Raw genomic sequence first — 20,468 nt, 5'->3', positions numbered from 1 at the left:
AATAGCAAGACAAGGGCTAGGATTAAGAGCTAGAAAGTACCTTACAGATAAAATCATCCATTTTAGAGGGGAAAATTAAGCCTCTCCAAGAGGTTAAGGCCATTTAGATAGTAATTGCTGGAATTTGAGACTTGGTCTTTGACTTTAGATTTAGTGATTTCCCCCCCCCCCCCCACTGTACCTTGCTGCTTACATGGAGGGAATGTTTGCCTGAGAAAATGCTAAGACCAAATTCCATTTCTAACAGTTTAGAACAGGATTCTAAAATCAATAAGAAATTGTCTGTTCATATCTTTTGACAATTTATCAATTGGTGGTTGTGGTGGAGAAAGATGTGAATTTGTTTAGCCATTTTGAAAAATAATTTGCTTTCCAACTGTGCCCCCAAAGTTGTCACCCAGCAACATCACTATTATGCCTAAAGAGAGCAAAGAAAATGACCCATATGTACAAACATATTTATAGCAACTCTTTTTGTGATGGCAAAGAAGTGGATTAACATAAATCGAGGAATGGGTAAACAAAGAATGATATATGAATGTAATTAATATTATTGTCCTCTGAGAGATACTGTTCTGGTGCTTATTTTTAACTGGAGCACTTGGGAGTCACCCACAGGAAAAGAAGACCTAATATCATTCCTTCTGAGTTCTATCTTCTAATAATCCTGATATAGCCCTTATTTAGGAAGAGCTAAGTTAAAAATATATCAAATCATGAATCAGGCTATACTTATGGAACTTTAGATAATATGCATGCCTTTCATAATTTGCTGTAATTCCATCTGTAAAGTCTGGATGGCTCGAGATGGATCATCACTAGCTGAACGTTTCACTCGATGAATAGAGAGCTTTCCATCAGCAACGGCTGCAATGTCATCATCTTCAAGGAAAATTACTCTGTTGGTATGTTCAATAATAGCACTAAAGGAACAAAAATAGATTTCAGAATTCAGATCTCTCTCTAATATTTCAGAATAAGCGCTGTTTAACTCAATAATTCATTGGGGAAAAAAAAAAAAACAGTGCTCCATTGGTACTGTTTTTGAGGAATATTGAGAATTCAGATTAAAATCCACAAGAAAAATCTCTTTCTAATACAAAGAGTATAAGCTTGGTTATGAAATAAATTATAGGCTTTTATATGGAATATCTGGGTACATCCAGACATAGACTAGTGTGCCAGAAACCCTTTTATTCAGTGTGGCTGTTTGGGATCTGGAGTTCATCAGAGACTGGATGGTTGTTCTGGTTGTCATAGACACTATTTTCTTGCTTCCTTGCTCCATTTCCTACTTGCTTCTATTCTCCCACCTCTGTGAGGTTCTGAAGGAGGAAAATGAGAATTACCTTGCATCAGAGGCGAAGAAAAACTCTACTGCTTTATCCCCAACAGCATGAAGACAAGTTGAACTATCAAGTCTCTTCATTCTTGTTTTACATATATTCTTCACATTCTCAATATTGCCTATAAATAAAATCATTTCATTGATTTCATAACTCCAAACCATTCAGTGTATTAAAATATAAAACATAAATAACATGCACTAGATATGGGGTCAACTTAATCTTGAATTCAGTTATTTTAAGAGATTGACACTGGGAGAGAAATATTAATTTTTTAGGTTATTAGCTGCAGCAATCAAATTCTGAAGCTAATTACAAACCTCAAATTTTTCTACAAAAATATTTAAACTGCTAAAGAATAAGATTTTTAAAAACTGGATCATGCCTGCCAAGTCACCTAATGATTATAAGGAAGTTTTGGACATTTACATGCATTTCATCTCTTTCCCTCCCTTCCCTGTATATCCTCACCACATATTAATGCTTCCACATTTCCCAAAGAACTGGCATGCATTAAATAATCTGCTGAGTCTTGAGGAACTGGCCAACAATTGTAACTTTCACATGCTTTATAAATAACTTACATGTCCTATATAATATGGGGATCTGTTCAGTAGAAAGTTTATATTTACTACGAACTCCAATGAGCAGTGGGCTCCCTCTCCTGTTAATGTAACAATGAATAACATTACACATAAAAATATTTTGTATATAGGTATATATTGAGACAACTACCTTTCATTAAGACAAATTTTGAATTTTGGGGAAAATATTAGAGTTTTAAGAACAGGATGCCCTGTTTCAAACAGTATCCTCTCTGTTTATTACTCAATCATAGTCTATGAAAATTCCAGGTTTCATAATTTGGATATGCAGTATAATGTATTAAAACCAATAGATTTTTTCCTTGACCTTATGTATTTTTACACCCAATGAGGTAACTCAAAGAGCTTTACAAATCTGTGATTTTAGTAACACTAAATAACTTTAGTAATATTACATAACTTTTCTGAAGCATACATTTCACAAGGAAAGTAGTCAGATTCACTTTTAGATTTCTCTACAAGTTCAAGAAATTAAAATAGTTTGGTTAACAAACTTATCTATTTCCCCCAACCTAGACCCTGGTTACTCTACACTTATGCCAATATACAAGAAATATCTCCTTGTTGACAAAGTAATTTCTCTGGCTTAGAGGCAACATTCAATTAGAGAAGTGTTTGTTTTAATTTACTGCTGTTCTTCCACAAAAATCTAACTCATATTTTTAAAATTTTATCTTTTAAACAACCAATTCTATGTTTCAAAATATATATAAGCAAAGAACACTTCATTTTGTAGTTTATAGTGAATTCAAGATTCTAAACAGCCAGATAATGCTTAGCCAGAATCTTTCTATTAGAGTAAAATTTCAGCATCACTAACAAATATGAAGTTTTTTTAATTGCCTTTAAAGAAGAAAGAATTTTTCAATCTACAAAGAATTCTGTCTCTAGTAATATGAACTCCAAGGCAACATTTGTGTAAGATATTTGTTTAGAAGGCTTCTAAGCAACTTGGATGAATAAACTATTTATTCCTTTGATGCCACATGAATCTAGCCCACATACATTCCTTCTGATCTGTTTAAATAAATCAACAAAGCTTTAATAAGACTTTGGTGATAATAAATCCAACTGCCTTTCAGATATCTCAAGCTGAATGTCTAATAGACATATTAAAATAAACATGTCTAGAATAGAATTCATTCTGGAAAGAGAATGGGAAACCCCTAAATTCTCCCTCTCTCCTTCTTTATTACTGTAGAGGGCAACATCATCCTTATAGCCCCTAAGTTATTTTTGATTCCTTACTATCTCTTATCTTGCTCCCTCCTGCCTTGCTCCAGCCAGTCTGTTGCCAGGACCTCTCAATTTCAACAGGGCCTTTCAATCTGCAACATATTTTATATGCTGATAGGATCAAATGCAAAATCCTCCATTTGGCTTTCAAAATACTTAATGATCCACCCCCTCTTATCTTTCTAGTCTACTTATACCTACACCCTACCACCAATTCTTCAATCTAGTGACACAGACCTCTTGGCTGTGGCATAAACAAGATACTTCATTCTCTTGATTCCTAGCATTTTCTCTGGCTTTCCTCCTTGCCTGAAAATGCCTCTTCCTTTTCTGTCTGCTTAGTGACTTCCCCAGCTTTCTTTAAGTATCTCATCTTTTATAGGAAGCCTTCCCTAGTTCTTCATATTTTTTAGTGCCTTCCCTGCTAATTATTTCCTATTTATTTGATATATAGTTTGCTTTATGTACATTTCTTTGCATTGTCACCCCCATTAAATTGTAAACTCTACGAGGGCAAGAATTATCTTTTGTATTTGCCTCTTTTGTATTTGCACAGTTTAGCACAGGACCTGGCTACACTTTTACGGTCAGGCACCCCATAAAGAAATTATATAGGGGAAGTCCATGAAACATAGTAATTACACAAAAATGAAACACAATACATGTTCCTGAAGGAATTTATAATTTAACAGGTAGGCTATGACTAGAGTACAAACAATCAGATCTCAAAAAAAAAAAAAAAAAAAAAAAGTGTGCAAGACACACTTTTAAGTTGAATCTGCATTATTAACATTTTCTCCATCATTTTCCAGAAAATCTAGATTCTGGTCTTATGGCTCCATTACTTCTGTTTGACATTAGGCAATAGAAAGAACCTTCTTTATGCTTATTTGCTCATCCATACATAGAGACAGAAAGATCATATTTGTAATCATGCTTTGAAAACATCATGTCGTAAAACATGAGAATGGTATTATCAAAGAGGCACTACAGTGCAGTGGATAGACCCACTCTCAGCCACATGTTGGATTATGATATGGGGAAAGTCACTTAGCCCCAAGGCCTGTTTCTCCTCCCCTCCTTCCCACCTCCTCTCACCATTTCACTAATACAGAGAGTTGATAAGAGTTTCATATCTGCATCCCTAGTGGGATTTTTCTCACTGAGAGTTCTTTATACCAATGAAATCACAGGTCCAGACTAAAAATAAATTTTATGAGTGAGAGAGGAAGTAATATTGTCCCAGTCCTAGAAGGCTGCAAGGCCAACTAGAACACCTACTCTTCTTTATCTGGGTGATTAGCACAAAGACATAGATAAGAACCTTTTCTTCTTTCATTAACATAAGCTTAACCTTCTAAAGTCACTGAGGAAAAGAGAAAGGATTTTCACATCAATTTTCTTTAGCCACAGGGTTCTAGCCACAATAAAAATAAGGAGAAGAGTGATTCCTTCTATTCATTTATTCTGCCTAAAGACAAAGAAATGTGATTTTTGTCAAATGTCGGAACTAAGTATTTTTTAAACATTAAAACAAAGAAACCCAAACAAAGCTCAAATGGCACTACTACTACCATTCAATTTTCCCTTCCCAACGCTCTGAAGAAAAAGTTCCAATTTCATTTTCAAGTTGGTCATTTTCAAATTTAAATGTACATTTTAAAGTTATTAATAAAAACATTTTTACTTAAGCTTATTTGTGATTTTGTCTTTGTTTTCAGTCATTTTGGCAGTGCGCAACTCTTTGTGACCCCATTTGGGTTTTTTTTGGGCAAAGATACTGGAGTGATTTGCCATTTTCTTCTGTATGATGGATGGATGGATGATGGAAACTGAGGCAAACAGGGTTAATTGATTTGCTCAGAGGCACACAGCTAGTAAGTTATCTCAGTTCATTAGTTCTCAAACTATTTTTCCTCACAAAGAATAAAATTATTATATTGGATTTGCTATTTAACATTTAATGTACAATTTTATTATATTTTATTTTAATGTACAATTTTAAAGTGTCCCAATCAAGTTCACAAAATTTTATTGTTGTTTTTTACACTATAAAATACAAATGCATTTAAAAACTAACCTGGTAGTAACAGCTTCTCCTGGGTAGTGGATGCTCTTGAAAACCAATGCAAATGCTCCTTCCTGGAATCATACAAAACAGAAATGGAGGAAAATGCATATAGGGCTAAAAATAATTACCAGCCTTATATGTATGCATTAATATTCAAGCAATCATTATTGTTACAGATGGATAAAACTTGACAAAATAATTATGAATGAGTAATTCTGAACCACTTAATAAAAGACATATTAACAGTACTATCCCACTGTCTTATTAAATATATGTATTTAATAGACGTTTGCTGATAACAATATCTGGAGTGGATCAAAGGAAAGGAAAACAATTCTAAACTTTAAGCAATATTCATTCACATGTACATATATATAATATACATACTTATGTATATTTATCAAAGATTCCTATATATAATGATTTAAAGTTGACTATTTACATTTCCAAGCCTTTATAATTCTATCCTATATATTTTACCACAACCATACAAGTAAATGCCACTAGGAATTGAAGTGCTCAGATAGATCTTCAACCCTAAACTATCCTTTTCAGAAACACAGGAAAAGGAGAATTCTGGGAATGTCTGTTTCTGATTAAATCTTCACTTATCATGTTAGTTTTATCAAACAATTAGAAATTGGCAAAAAGCTAAGATTTTAAAATATTCTCAGTTTGGATGTGACATGTTGGGAAAAACAAAACAAAACAAAAAATCCTTCTTGGAAACAGTAGATTACATCACTGGTATAGAAATGACTTCACCCCACAGACAATGAAAATAGTTAAGCCTTCTTTGTTTAGAGATGCTTGCAAAAGGAACTAGACTAGAAGACTCTGGAAGATACCAGTCAGCCTTATCTTGGATTGCAAGTGAATTGTGTTCCTTGAGATTCATGTGCTTTCTTCAATGGGCAATACTAGTACCTGCCACAGATCTGTCTAGAGTGTTCAAAAAATTTCCTTTCCTTCTCATCATTACCAATACATTACCTTAGATTACCTTTGGACTTCAATTTGCTTGCCTATAAAATAAAGGGTGGTTCTTGTCTTTTTGGTTCGAATATGGAGAGAGACCAGGTCTTTGCTTTTTAAATACCTTGCTCTTGACTATGGGTCATAAAACGATGTACTAAAAATAGAATAAGTGCTTACTAATGATTGGTGATTGTGCTGGCATTCTTATTTTCTTTCTCTATTTTCTTACTTTGTTATTATTCACTAAAAAGCTTCATTTATCCTATTTTTCAAAATTTTAATTGAAATTTAAAATTTATAAGACACAAATGATATGCCATCAATTATTATCAGCAAATATTACTTTAGTACTACACAAAACAAGAGAGTACTTACTTTTTAGTACTACACAAAACTACACTACACAAGAGAGAAGGAAATATTTAAGCAACATTGGTTGTTAGTAGAAATCTAGTTCAATTGAACAGTCATTAAAGTATTACTGTGTGGTCATTATATTTTTAGCTTTTTATTTGTATTCTAAGAAGGAAGATTTCTTCCAATCTCAACATTCAGTGACTATGTAAATGAAGAAAAGCACTTTCAAATTGAAGATTTTCTTTCCAGATAGCAGTGCTTCAAAGAAATTATCTACTATATCAGATAAAAGATTGGACACTAAAGTTTGACATCAGAATGAATGTAGGATTTTCCAGAATTGTACTTTCTAATAGAAAAGAAGTTAAAACTGACCAATATTTGATGCATTGTCATATCTGTAATTCTTTTTTTATTAGTATTAACCAATTTAGGGGCAGCTAGGTGGTGCAGTGGATAGAGCACCAGCCTTGAGGACCAGAGTTCAAATCTGATCTCAGACACTTAACATTCCTAGCTGTGTGACCCTGGGCAAGTCACTTAACCGCAGCCTCAGGGGGAAAAAAAAAAAGTATTAACCAATTTACCAGTGAAAAGGTGACTCTTACAAATGATATATTTCATGGTATATTTAGCAACAGAGTGAGAAGTTATTTTTGTCAGAATATTAATTTGAAAATATCAAAGTATGCTAAAACTCACATTCAAGAACCAATTCTATCAATCGCAGTTGAGGCGTATTTTCCCTATATCTTACTTTTATTCTCCTAGAAGTTCCCTTGCTACTCACCCACATAAGCAATCATATATAATACATAGAGACAAGTCCTGTGGATAGATAAGCATTTATCTGACCTACTGAGTTAGAATGTAAAGGTGTAGTTTGACTTACCAACTGCTGGATGACTCTTTCTACCAAGGTTGAGAATCTGATATCTTCACTTTCTCTGTTATCATATACATATTTAATCAGTTTTGCAATGGTCTCTGTATCAGTTTCGGACTCAAACTCATAGCCTTTGGTTTCCTGAAATAGTTAATTGAATATGCAATATCAGCTAACCATTGTGCTAACATTCTATATTCCAACTATTTTAATAGATTTGCCAGAATTTCCTCTTCCCCACCTCCCTTAAAAGTTTAGCATGACTTTAGGTAAAAATAAATGTATTCTCTAAGCCTGATCCAATTATCATAGCATGGAAGTACCCACAAGGACTTGAAACCTATACCAAAGTAGTATGAGATTCTGGAGCTCCTATTAAACTGGAAGAGTTTGGAGTTCAGCACCAGTAAAAGACCAAAGTCTGTTTGTTGTATGCCAGCCTAAGTTTATAGCATAGAGCAGAAAGAGAGTTGAGTTGATCTCATCCAATCGCATCACTTTATAAACGAGAAAACAGATTCAGAGATGTGTATTGTCCAAGACCACGTGTGTAGTAAATTGAAAATCTAGGATTGGAACTTAGATACTTTATTGTGAATCCAGTTCTTTTCCTATTTCATGCTGCCTCTGGGAGATCATTACCAAATCTTTATTCTCAAATTTGTTTTCTATGTCTCTTCTCCTTTTTACAGTTAAAATCCTGGAAAAAGCTACCTAAAGTCTTTGTTAATTCTCTCTCTTGCCTCTCCTCTCACTTTTCAACCTTTTGTAATGTGGTTTCTGACTTAACCACTTCAAATTTTTTTCTTTCTATAATTAGCAGTGATCTCTTTATTGACTTATCTAGGCCTTTTTTCTACATTTTTCAACATTTGACACTGTTGATTACTCTTGTTCTAGATACTGTTTCCTTCTGGGATTTTTTGATTTGGCTTTTTCTTTGATCTCATCTTACCTACCTGATTATTCAAGTCTATCTGTTACATTATCAACCATAGGTGACCTCAGTTGTGAGTGTAAGTCCAACAGTCTGCCCTAGACCATCTCTTCTTGTCTCTCTTGGTGAATTCAAAACTCCTGTGAGTTTAATTATCATCACTGTGAGTGATTTCCTGATCTATATAGTTAGCTTTATCTAGTCCTTCTCCTAAGTACCTGTCCCACATCATCAATTATCTAGAGGACATGTTGAATTGGATGCTCTGGAAGAATCTCAAACTCAACATGTCCTAAATAGAACTCATTAACTTTTCTCACAAACTTACCTCTCTTCCAAATTTCTCTATTATACTTTTGCTCACCAAGATTCAACACCTTGGATTCAGTCATATCTCTTGTGTATGTGAGATGAATCACTCCTCACTCTACTTACTCAATCAGTTGCCACCTCTTAAGTGAAGTATCACAATAACTTTCTAATCAGACTCCCTGCCACAGTTCTTTTCTTTCTTCAAACTATCTTCCACAAAGTCGCCAAAGTAAATTTCCTAAATCCCTGGTCTGATCATGTTAATCCTTTGGTCAATAAATACCAAGGATTCCCTATTTATTGCCTCTAGAATCAATTATAGAATCCTGTTTGGTGATTAAAAATTCTTTACAATTTTGCTCTAATACTCCCTTCCAGCCTTATTATATATTATTCTCCTGTCACACTCTTCACTGACTTTGACTTTAGCCAAACTGGACTTCTTTCACTAGATGCTATTTCCCCTCTCTGTTCCTTTATGCTATGTGTCCCTATTGCCTAGAATACATACCTTCCTAATCTTTTCCCTAGATATATCCCTAATTTCCATTAAAAGTCAACTTGAATATCACCTTCTGCAAGAAGCTTTTCTTGATAAGTTTTCAGGTTCAACTGCCTCCTTGCTGTCTAAATTAATTTGTATTTCTAAATGTATATAAACATGTACATCATGGCATTTTGTTTTGCTTGATAGAATACATATTACTTATGTAAAATTGTTTACTGTGTCATGAATGGGGGAAGTGAGGGAATGAGAGAGAAAATGAATGATGTGGAAAAATATTTTAAATGTTAAAAATTGTCTTTATAAGACTTACATGAACTGATGCTGAGTTGAGTAGAACCAAGAAAACATTGTACACAGTAGCACCAACATTATGTGACGATCAACTGTGACAGGCTTGGCTCTTTTCAACAATGCACTGATTCAAGGCAATTCCAATAGACTTGGGATGGAAAATGCCATTCACATTCAGAGAGAGAACTCTGGAGACTGAATGTGCATCAAAGCATAGAATTTTCACCTTTCTCTCTTGTGTTTTTTTTTTTCCCCTTTTGGTCTGATTTTTCTTGTGCAACATGACAAATATGGAAATATATTTAAAAGGATTGCACAAATTTAACATATATCAGATTGCTTGCTATTTTGGGGAGGAAGGAGACAAGAGAGGGAGAGAGAAAAATTTGAAACAAAGTCTTACAAAAATGAATGATGAAAACTATCTTTACTTGCATTTGGAAAAAATAAAATATTATTGAGAAAAAAATTTTAAATTGTGAAAAAATTGTTTTTATATGTAACTAGGGACAAAACCAAAATATTATTAGCAATAAAATAGTTGACCTAGAATTAAAAAACAAACATATATTAAGACATATATATGTATTTACACATGTTGACTCTTTAATAGGATGAAAGCTGTTTGAAGTCAAGGTCTATTTCAGTCTGTATTTTATATCTCCAGCACCCATGCAAGGGTAAGTAGTAGGCACTTACCAAGTTATTTTTGATTATTTATTTTGATTATTTAGAGTCAATCTGGCCTAGTGGATAGAGTTCTGGATTTAGAGGAAGGAAGACATGGGTTTAATCCCAGTTCTATCCTTAATGAGTTATGCAATCTTGGGGCAAGTTCCTTATCTATAGCCTCAGCTTCCTTATCTATGTGGAGTTTGGACTAAATGGCTTCTAAGGTCCCTTTCAGCTCTAGTTCTGACCTCATGATGGACTGGTTACATGGTATTACATTTTTCAGGCACAGAAATTTTTGAAGAGTATCCTCCAAACTTTTTTTGTCCACAGAGGAAGAACTCCATGTTGACAAAATATGAATTTTGGAGGCAGCGAGGTGGTACAAAAGGTAGAGCACTGGGCTTGGAGTCAAGAAAAACCTAAATTCATATCAGGATCTGACTAAGGTTATGACTTTGAGCAAGTACTTAACTATCAGATTCAGCTTGTTATGATGATGGAAAGATCATTGGACTAGCATAGTTAAGAGGCTTTAATTTTAGTCCCGAATTTGCCACTGATAAGCTCTGTGACTTTACTCAAGTTCCTACACTCTCTGAACCTATTTCTTTGTCTATAAAAACTGGCACTTTTGGCCTAGGCCATTTAACAATTCAGTAATTTAAGTAGAAGATATTAAACATCACTATTAAGCAAAACATTGTTCTATGTATTGGGAAAAATACAAAATTGAGAAGAACCACACATTACTAAGAACAGACCTGTTATTCAATGAATAAGTGTGCTCAAGTACATAAGAAAAGTGGAAACAATTGCTAAGTATAACAATTTAAAAAGTTCAGAAACATGGTTTCTGGGTAATTTAATCATTTTGTTAATAAGGCTAGTAAGTTATTAATAAAAGGATGGTTCATTTGGCCATTTCTCTTGGACCAAAGACAACCATTGCTGTCAAGCTCACAGTTTGTCAGTGAAGGGCTAAGTAAGGGTGGAGAAATTATTTAGGTAGTTAGTCAGACCACCCACAGCCTTGGGCTATCTAGATAAAGGATCCATCTCCACCCCAGCTAGAGTAGAATACTACAGGCTTCCCAATCTTAGATTAAATTCCTAGTAAAGCTGGGTGGGCTCTGACCAAGATAGAGAAGAGGTTAATGCAATCTCATTATTAGGAATACCCTTCAAGAGACATAAAAATCAGGACTGGAAAAAAGGGAGCTCTCTGAATCTGAATGAAGATATTAGTTAATAAAACCATTTCTCACATAAGTGAGATGAGGGGAGAAAAATCAATACAAATTGGAAGTTGGTATTAGAAGGGGCTTCCATTCAATGGTGATATTTGGATTACACTATAAAGAATGGGCAGTTAGATGCTGAGTGAAATGAATAGAACCAGAAAATTGCTGTACACTTCAATGTTGTATGAAGATGTATTCTGATGGAAGTGGATATCTTCAACATAAAGATCCAACTTACTTCCAGTTGATCAATGATGGACAGAAACAACTACACCCAGAGAAGGAACACTGGGAAGCGAATGTAAATTGTTAGCACTACAGTCTGTCTACCCAGGTTACTTATACCTTTGGAATCTAATACTTAACGTGCAATAAGAAAATGGGATTTACACACATATATTGTATCTAGGTTACATTGTAACACATGTAAAATGTATGGGATTGCCTGTCATCAAGGGGAGGGAGTAGAGGGAAGGAGGGGATAATTTGGAAAAATGAATACAAGGGATAATGTTATAAAAAAAAATTATACTGTCAAAAAAACTTATAATTATAAAAAAAAAAAAAAAAGAATGGGCAGTTATTCAAATGAGGGAAGTAAAGGTGGGAGAAAGAAGGCTTTACTATACCATAGTATAATCAAATACAAAAAATGAGACAGTAAATTTACTTTGACTTGGGTATAAATTGTTCAAAAGGGAAAGAATGATATAGCTAGAAAAATAGGTTGGAATCAGACTAAAGATGAAAATTTATTTAGCAGACAATATGAAGTCACAGATAGTTTCTGAGTAGAGATGTGATATGATCAAAACTGATAGCAGCCACAAGAGAATAGACTAGAAAGAAGTGAGAATGAAAACAGGGAAACTAATTAGGAAGTTATTATATCAGTCTAAGCCTGAACAGGTAAGAACTCAAACATAATGGATAAAACAATAGTAGAGAGTGAGAAATAGAACTAAGATACTGTGGAAATAGAATACAGGTAATAGTAATTAATTGATTGTGAGAAATGAAAGAAAAGGGAAAAAAATCAAAAGGGATATTTAGATCACAGGCCTAGGTAATTGAGATGGTTGTATCTTCAAAATAAATAGAGAATTTAAGCGAAAGAGGAAGCTTCTGGGGGATGATGAGTACAGTTTTGGAAATGTAACATTGAGGTAAAGTCAAAAATAATAAGGTTGAAATACTGAAGAGATTGGGAATAAAGATAAAAGTATGGGTTATTTGCTGAGGAGTGATGTTTATAAATGATTCCTATCTTATGGTCTTATTTGTGGATTAATTGCATATTTTATTTATTTTTATTTGTTGAAAGCATAATCAAGTTTACAATAAAATAAACAAACAAAGGTCCTCCAGATTTGGAAAATATAACTCTAAGCTAGTGGCTAATATCAAGCTTAGGATAGCAGTGTAAACTGCTTCTTTTGTTAACTTGTCCTTTCCTTACTGATCCTTCATTTTCTCATAGTTCCTCACTTTCTTCAAAAGAACAATTTGTAATTTGGGAGAATTTTATTCATAAAATCCCATCCATCTCTAAACCTATGTATGATGAAAGAATGTTCAGTATTTTAAGATTTAACTTCCAAGCCAATGATTCTCCATGACATACCAGGAATTTCCTTAGATCCTTGTAATTGGTAATGATTCCATTATGTATAACAACAAATTCTGAAAAGAAAAAAAAAATGCAATTATGAACATACTACAATAAATGATAGAACAATTTGAATAATTCTCATTCTGCCCAAGAAAACAGAAGTTGCCACTGATGACATTTAAAATAAATGATCAGAAGAAACATTACATGCTAAAAGGAAATTTCATTTGTTCTAATATAACTAAAATTTAATTTATGAAAATTTTTCAACTACATTTGTTAAAAATATGCTATCTTTCAGGGGCAGGTAGGTGATGCAGTGGATAGAGCATCAGCCTTGAAGTCAGGAGGATCTGAGTTCAAATTTGGCCTCAGACACTTAACATGTCTTAGCTGTGTGAACCTGGGCAAGTTATTAACTCCAATTGCCTCATCCAAAACATACATACATATATATATATATTTATTTATTTATACACACACACACACACACACACACACACACACACACACACACACACACACACACACTATCTTTCAAATTATAAAAACTATCTAGTACTATAAAAAATAATAGAAAAATAGTCAATGGAACAAAATAGAAAACTGAGAAACAGAATATAATATGTATAGGAGGATATAAGTGTTTGAGAATGTAGGAATGAAAAACCTTAAATAAAAGAATTCTTATTTAATATAAACTTGAGGGATGAGGAAATTGGATCATAGCTTGGCATAAATGAATTTTGAACCACATCTTAAGATAGAAGAAAAATAATAACAAAGGAGAGATTTTTATAAAAATCTAATATCTAGAATCTGTACCAAACTGGCATAGTTTCCCAGTACAGGAGGAATCATAAATTTGAATGTTTTTAATAGAGAGATATACAATGAGTCGACTGGTTTGCATGGATACTGCACATTCTTAACAATGATAGTGACATTACAGGTTCATAGACCTAGGGTTGCAAGGGAATTTAAAGGCTCACCCTCATTTTACAGTTGAGGAAACTGAGGCCCAGGGAATTTAGGGAACTTGCACAAGCTCAGAAAAGTAGAATTCATTAGGAAAAAAAAAATGAACACAGATCTTCTACAGTCAGTTCTTTTTCTACTGTTCCATTATAAATGAACAGCCACTATCTGGGCAATTTTTGTGATGATTATACATAGTATAGATCAACTATTAGCTCTCCATTTACTTTAATGAAAAGGCCCAATTTTGTAATCCTATTCAGAGGATTGCCAATAGGTTCTAATGGGCTCTTGACCAAATTCTCTGATGTTTCACTGCCCCCTGGTGTACCATCTTTCTCTAGTAAGATGCAATATATTGGGTAGAAGGTAATGAGGTAATGTCAATTCTTTCTCTCTCTCTCTCCTCTAGATAAAGCCATATATGGGGTGGTAGGGGGGGAGTGTATGTAAAAGATACATTTCCAAACAACAAAAGAACCTAATTAAGGTTTGCAGGGATCCACAGAGGAACAATTTTGGTCATTTGCTTCTGGAGAGAATGGTATATTTAATGGACATACGGACTTACTTACAAAACTGTCTAGCACATAGTTTCACACTATAAATCCAAACAGGCTGCTGCTGAATTTCCTATACTTTGGAAAAAGAACTACTGGTCCTAGTGTGTGTGTGTGGGGGGGGGGGGGGGAGAGAGAGACAAGGAGGAAGGGAAAGATGCCATAGAAGTAGTGCTTTATGGTTCAGCATCAACCTTTGACATGAGGAAAAGCATCCTAAAAACCGGAGCTAACCAAAAGTGAAATTAGTTGCCTTCTCAAGTAGTGGGATTTTTTTCACTGCAAAGTTTCAAGCAAAGACTAGATTGTCTGGTTGGATTGACTGGTTGGGAATAGTATAGAGGCAATCCATGTCTAGCTATGGGTTGATCTGGACTTTTGACATCTCTTTCAACTCAGAGTCAGTGAATTTATTCTAGGTATGGGCTAATGAGTTTATTCTAGGTATGAGCTAATGGTTCAGGATATATTGAACCCTAAAAAGTACTTCCCCATGTTAACCAATATCAAAAAGTGGTATGATTCCCTGTACCCTTTTTTTTTTGTTTATGATAAACTATTCAGATTTGTTGACATCATTGATTTCAATTTACTACTTCACTAACCTTGTAAGATTAATAATACAGAAAACTGTTTCACTTCAAATGTGTATTTAACTAGGGGAATGAAAAAAAATTTTTTTTTGACATAGTGCTTCCCAATACCTTGGTGCATAAAATTTTACTATATACCTATTCACTAGATCTTCACACAGTTAAGTATCTTCTTGTATCATCTTGATCTTTTTTCCAGATGGAATTTTTTTTTTAATTACTCATCACAAATCAATATCAGAATAAGTGAAAAATATACAGAATAAGAAAGTTTATGAAACCACTTACTTTTATCAGCATTTCCAGATGATAAAACAATACATACCATTAGTTTTGTCTGATCTCTGAGGATGACTGTTCACAGCATTGGGGACTCCATGAGTTGCCCAGCGAGTGTGAGCAATGCCAAAGTGTGTTTCAAATTCTACCTTCAAATCCATTCCATCTTGTTCTATAGCAAATAATAATAATGATAACCCTTTATATTTGGATTTCATTGTACTGTGTGCAAAATATGGTCACATATTTGATGTCATTTGTTCCTTTCCTAACAATCCGGTCATATAGGCAGGGCAAGTATTATCCCTATTTTTCATTTGGGGAAAATATAACTTCAGAAAGGTTGCCTAGTTTAGTCATAGAGCTACAGCTAGAAGGCATCCCCAGAGGCATAATATAATAGCATAATCATTTCATTTTACAGATGAGGAAACTGAGGTCCAAAGAGAATAAATGCTTTGCTCAAGGTTACATTGGTAATAAGGTCACATGAGTATTAAATAGTACAACTAAGACTAAATCTGTGATCTTTTGACTTTTATGGGTATCTCTACCAACCACAATTTTTTAAAGTTTTAAAAATTACAATAATTATACAAAAATATACAATAATTAAATTAATAATTATTTGATTTTAATTAGTCTAAAAAATACATTGCCTTTTAGAGAGATTTTTTTTCAAACATCTATTTTTGCAAATAATAGAATTATTCTTTATTTCTTTAAGCAATGCTATTTTTTTTTTGTTGGGAGTAAATATCTCTTATGAAAGATAAACTGAGCAAAATATTTCAAATATTATTCATTGTAATAATTCAAAATTTTCTACTTACTGTAAAGCTCTTCATCCAGGGCCTTGACTTTTCCTCTTTTCTTTACTAACTTGATATGTCTTTCTTTGTCTTCATTATTATTTCCATCGATTGCCACACCTGTAATTTAAGAAAGACTATGTCCATATAATTTAATTTTTATTTAGCTTTCATTACCACAAAGCTGCATAGTTTATATCTATGTATCTTTTTGGTGCTTAGGTTCTATAATTGCAGCCAGACAGCTTACGGAAAGAACTTTAAAAGACTATTTACCCGTGACAATAAACTTTTTTTTTTTTTTTTTTCCTGAGGCTGGGGTTAAGCGACTTGCCCAGGGTTTCAGATTTGAACTCGGCTCCTCCTGAATTCAAAGCTGGTGCTCTATCCACTGCACCATCTAGCTGCCCCCAATAATAAATATCAATATAAGTGAAAAGCATACAGACATACACAAAATAAGGAAATCTATGAACATTTAATTTTCTCAGAAACAAAGATTTTGTTAACTCACAAAATAATGTAAAATAGAGAATGTATAATGGTTCAATAATAAATTATCCAGCACTAGATTTAAAGTTATTTAAAGTTATCATATTCAAGTAATAGAACCTAGGAAAGATTAAAAAATTATTTACCAGTAATGCCAATATATTGATTTTTAATTGTAAAATCTTGCTTCTAATCTAATATATGCTATGTTTATCACCTACATTTTAGCTTAATAGAGGGACTTTAGTTTATAGTTCAATTCTTTCTGCTTATCAACTTTAGGTTAAAAAAATACACACATATATATACACACACACGCACACATATGCATAGAAACACACATACACACATTTTCCAGAACCCAATCCTACTTGATTTCTCACAAGACTTGGATGAAATTGGAGTTACCAACTCTGTTCTTTCTAATGAGATAGAGAGTCATGAATACTGAATCTTATTATCTGCCCTTTCACTATACTGTACAAACTTTTACACTGTCACCAGGCCATCTAATATAATTTAAGAATCTCCAGGCTTAGGTATCTATCACATTATACTCTTAAGATGTCTGGGTTTTTCCATTCACCCTGTAGCAGAATTTTCTTTTATGTGTTATTTGAATGTGAAGTCTTTGAGAATAATGATTATTTTACTTTTTAATTTATTCTCAGGGGTTAGCACAGTACTTAGCACATAGTGCTTAATAGTACCTTTTCATTCTTTCACATATATATATATATATATATATGTTATGCTTTATTTAACAAATATTTTACATAATGTACTCCTAGAGATACAAATATTATAGGAGAACATTTGGCACCTATTATTCTTGCTATGCCATTTGAGAAAACACTTTTGCTAAGAGCATATTGAGTCTATTGGATAATTATTAATAGGAATCACTTCAATGAGGACATGTGAGTTACAGTAGGACAAATAGCCAGTTATCCATAAGGTTATCCTTAAGAATTAGAAATAGTAGCCACCCACTGGAGATCTAATTTGACTGCAAGTTTGACTGCAAGCTGGGGGAGTAGCCCAGCAAGAATGCTACAATGTAGAGGCTTTAATCAAATAATTGGGTCCCCTCAGCATTTTTGAGATCAGCTGGAGAGATTCTCCATCTGGGATGCTGCTTCACAGATGACCTAGTTTTAAAGAGGAAATTATTTAAAAAAATTTTTTCTTCTTTTGTTTTAGACTAGATAGTCTGTTTTCTGGTATGTTTCTTTATAAGTCAGAACATTTTCTTTGAGATAATTTTTACATAGTTGGATATTTATGTATAAAAAGCTGTTTTGTTCATAACTATGCCCATTATGAGAATGGAAATCTATATAAATAGATTTTTGCATCCCTAGAATTATTGGTATCCAACAATTTGTCTGGCACACAGCATAAGAACTTATAAATGTTTGTTTGTTCATTTGTTTTACTTTTTGTTACATAAATCCAGTTTGTTTGAAATCCTTATGGACTATAGGGCCAAAGAATAAGGTTTATCTGATGGCTTATTAAGCTCAAAGATCTGTGGAGTCCTCCAAAAGGAAGAACAAATTGCTAAATGTCTTCCTTTTTTATTTCTTTTATTTATTTTATATAGCCTAGAGAAGGTGAGTTTGTTCCTCTGGGTAGATCCTTGGAGAAATTTCAGGTGCTTTATGTGATAGGGACCAAGAATTCTCATACCCCCTGGGAATCAAATCCAGTTTATACATGTGTGTACAGAGCAGAGTAGTGCCTTAGTGGAAATAGGGAAAGTCAAGTACCATTTTGTTGTAGTACTTGATACTTGATAGAACTTCAATTAGAGAAGTTCCTCAGTTGGAAAGGGAGAGGGTGAATACCCCAGACCCCAGCTGGTATGAGTGGGGCTATGTTGTTACAAAGGCATCATGACATTAAGGTTTGGTGACTAGTGGCTGAAGACAACAGAAGTCACAGAAAACATCTAGTGATCAGCTTAGGGACTCTGTCACGCTTCTTGGTCCTAGATATAAAAAAGCAAGCAATACAGCTGGAGGCAGCTGTGTAAAAGAACCTTGCATATGTCCGAGGGGCCAGCAAGGCAGGGAGGGGCTTTTCTCCTTCCCTATCCCCATATTATTAGTTACTGTGCCAATAGAAGATAGGTGGGGAGGTGAAACACATATTGCAGGAAGACAGAGATAGACTCATCCCAAGAGATGAAGCAGCTTCAAGGATTGTGACCTTGGTATTAAGAGTGTGACTGCCAAAAAACAGACCCTGGAAATGTAACATGAGGACTCTATAAAGACAGAAAGTCTTTCAGGACTTGAAGTACAGGTGTTGAGTTGTCTTGCCACACATGTATGTATCCTACATGTATGACTCACTGCCTATCAGTGTAGTCCAAATTTAAACCCATTCTTCATACACATACACACACACACACACACACACATATACATATATATATATATCACACATATACATGTGGGAGAGGTGCCCAGATTTGTGAGGATGGAGGATTCCTTCATAACTAACATTCTTGCTATACTGTATGAAAAAATATGCTTTTAGTAAGAGTTACTTGAGATTAGTAGTTGATTTTTAATGGGAAATATATTGCTGAGAGCTTGTAAGCTACAGAATTACCATTTGGCTCTCCTTCTGAGACCTTAACCCAGTGCAAGTTGGGGGAGCATACATACATATGTTATATACATAGTTATATATATATATATATATATAAAACTATAAATCCTCCTCGTCACTAATCTGAACTGCTTCCCTTTTCAAAATTCTCCTTAAAAACACATCTCTCATTGAAATCCTTATCTAACCTCATTGATATTTATCTGTCACACCATTTATTCTAGCACTTACATGTAATTCTGTAAAGGAATACTTGAGTTAACTCTTATGAGGATGCTTCAAGCTTTACAAACCTTTTCTTACAACAACCCTATGAGAGAAGATGTGCCAGTATTATTTATCCTTTTACAGGTAAGAAAACTAAGGTTCATATAGTGTAAGTGATCTACTGACCAAGATCACACAGCTAATAAGTAACAAAGTCAAACTGCTACTATTTGATATATGGAATTGAATAATGTTTAAGTATATTTCTTTTTTTCTCCTTTGGACTAATAACTAACAATTTGAGAGAGAAGATCATTCCTACAGCTATTCATAGCACCAAGGAAGGGACTATATCTAGGAGATATTCATGGATGTTTTGGACTGACTGGATTTTCAAGTTAAAACAAAACCTCTTTGATCTTAAAAAAAAATAGTTTGTTCTTTTGGGGAAATTATTTGGCTTAGGATGTAGGTCATTGACCAATTGATGTTGAGCTAGATACCAAGCAAAAAATGTCTTTTCCTAAGACATTTATGTTTCACTAAAATAAGAAAATGACAACAGGTTTTTAATGGCTAGATCAAGGCAGCAAGGTATAGGGGGAAAAGCCTGGATAAATGGAGTTCTAATACTGGCTTCTATTGTTTATTATTACATATCTCTGATTTTACCTCCATAGTCCTTAGTTTCTTAATCTAAAAAGTTGAGGAGTTGGACTTGATAAGTTTAAGTTCTCTTAAAGCTTAAGATTCTATTAAATCAATGACCTTCAAGTGCTGAAAGACTTTTCTAAGTTGGGAAGGTTTCCAGCGGGTGTCTGGATGTCCTATGTAGACCAGACTAGCTTAGCGGGAAGAAGGACCTCATCA

The 20,468-nt window shown here is 33.7% G+C and overlaps 1 protein-coding gene across 1 annotated transcript in view; it reads right to left on the bottom strand.

The window, feature by feature from the left end:
• GFPT2 (glutamine-fructose-6-phosphate transaminase 2) overlaps positions 1–20,468 on the bottom strand; it is a 51,893-nt gene that overhangs the window by 13,913 nt on the left and 17,512 nt on the right. Inside the window, exons 3-10 of the mRNA XM_074292333.1 lie at positions 16,299–16,397; positions 15,512–15,637; positions 13,068–13,126; positions 7,486–7,620; positions 5,268–5,329; positions 1,931–2,010; positions 1,350–1,467; positions 760–923 (exon numbers count right to left, since the gene is read on the bottom strand). Of these exons, the coding sequence (XP_074148434.1) occupies positions 760–923; positions 1,350–1,467; positions 1,931–2,010; positions 5,268–5,329; positions 7,486–7,620; positions 13,068–13,126; positions 15,512–15,637; positions 16,299–16,397 (843 nt within the window). The remainder of the gene's footprint in view (positions 1–759; positions 924–1,349; positions 1,468–1,930; positions 2,011–5,267; positions 5,330–7,485; positions 7,621–13,067; positions 13,127–15,511; positions 15,638–16,298; positions 16,398–20,468) is intronic.

Source organism: Sminthopsis crassicaudata, chromosome 2, assembly GCF_048593235.1.
Source record: "Sminthopsis crassicaudata isolate SCR6 chromosome 2, ASM4859323v1, whole genome shotgun sequence".
NCBI lineage: Eukaryota > Metazoa > Chordata > Mammalia > Dasyuromorphia > Dasyuridae > Sminthopsis > Sminthopsis crassicaudata.
The sequence above is the reverse complement of the archived record's forward strand: the minus strand, read 5'-3'. Positions and strand labels throughout refer to the sequence as shown.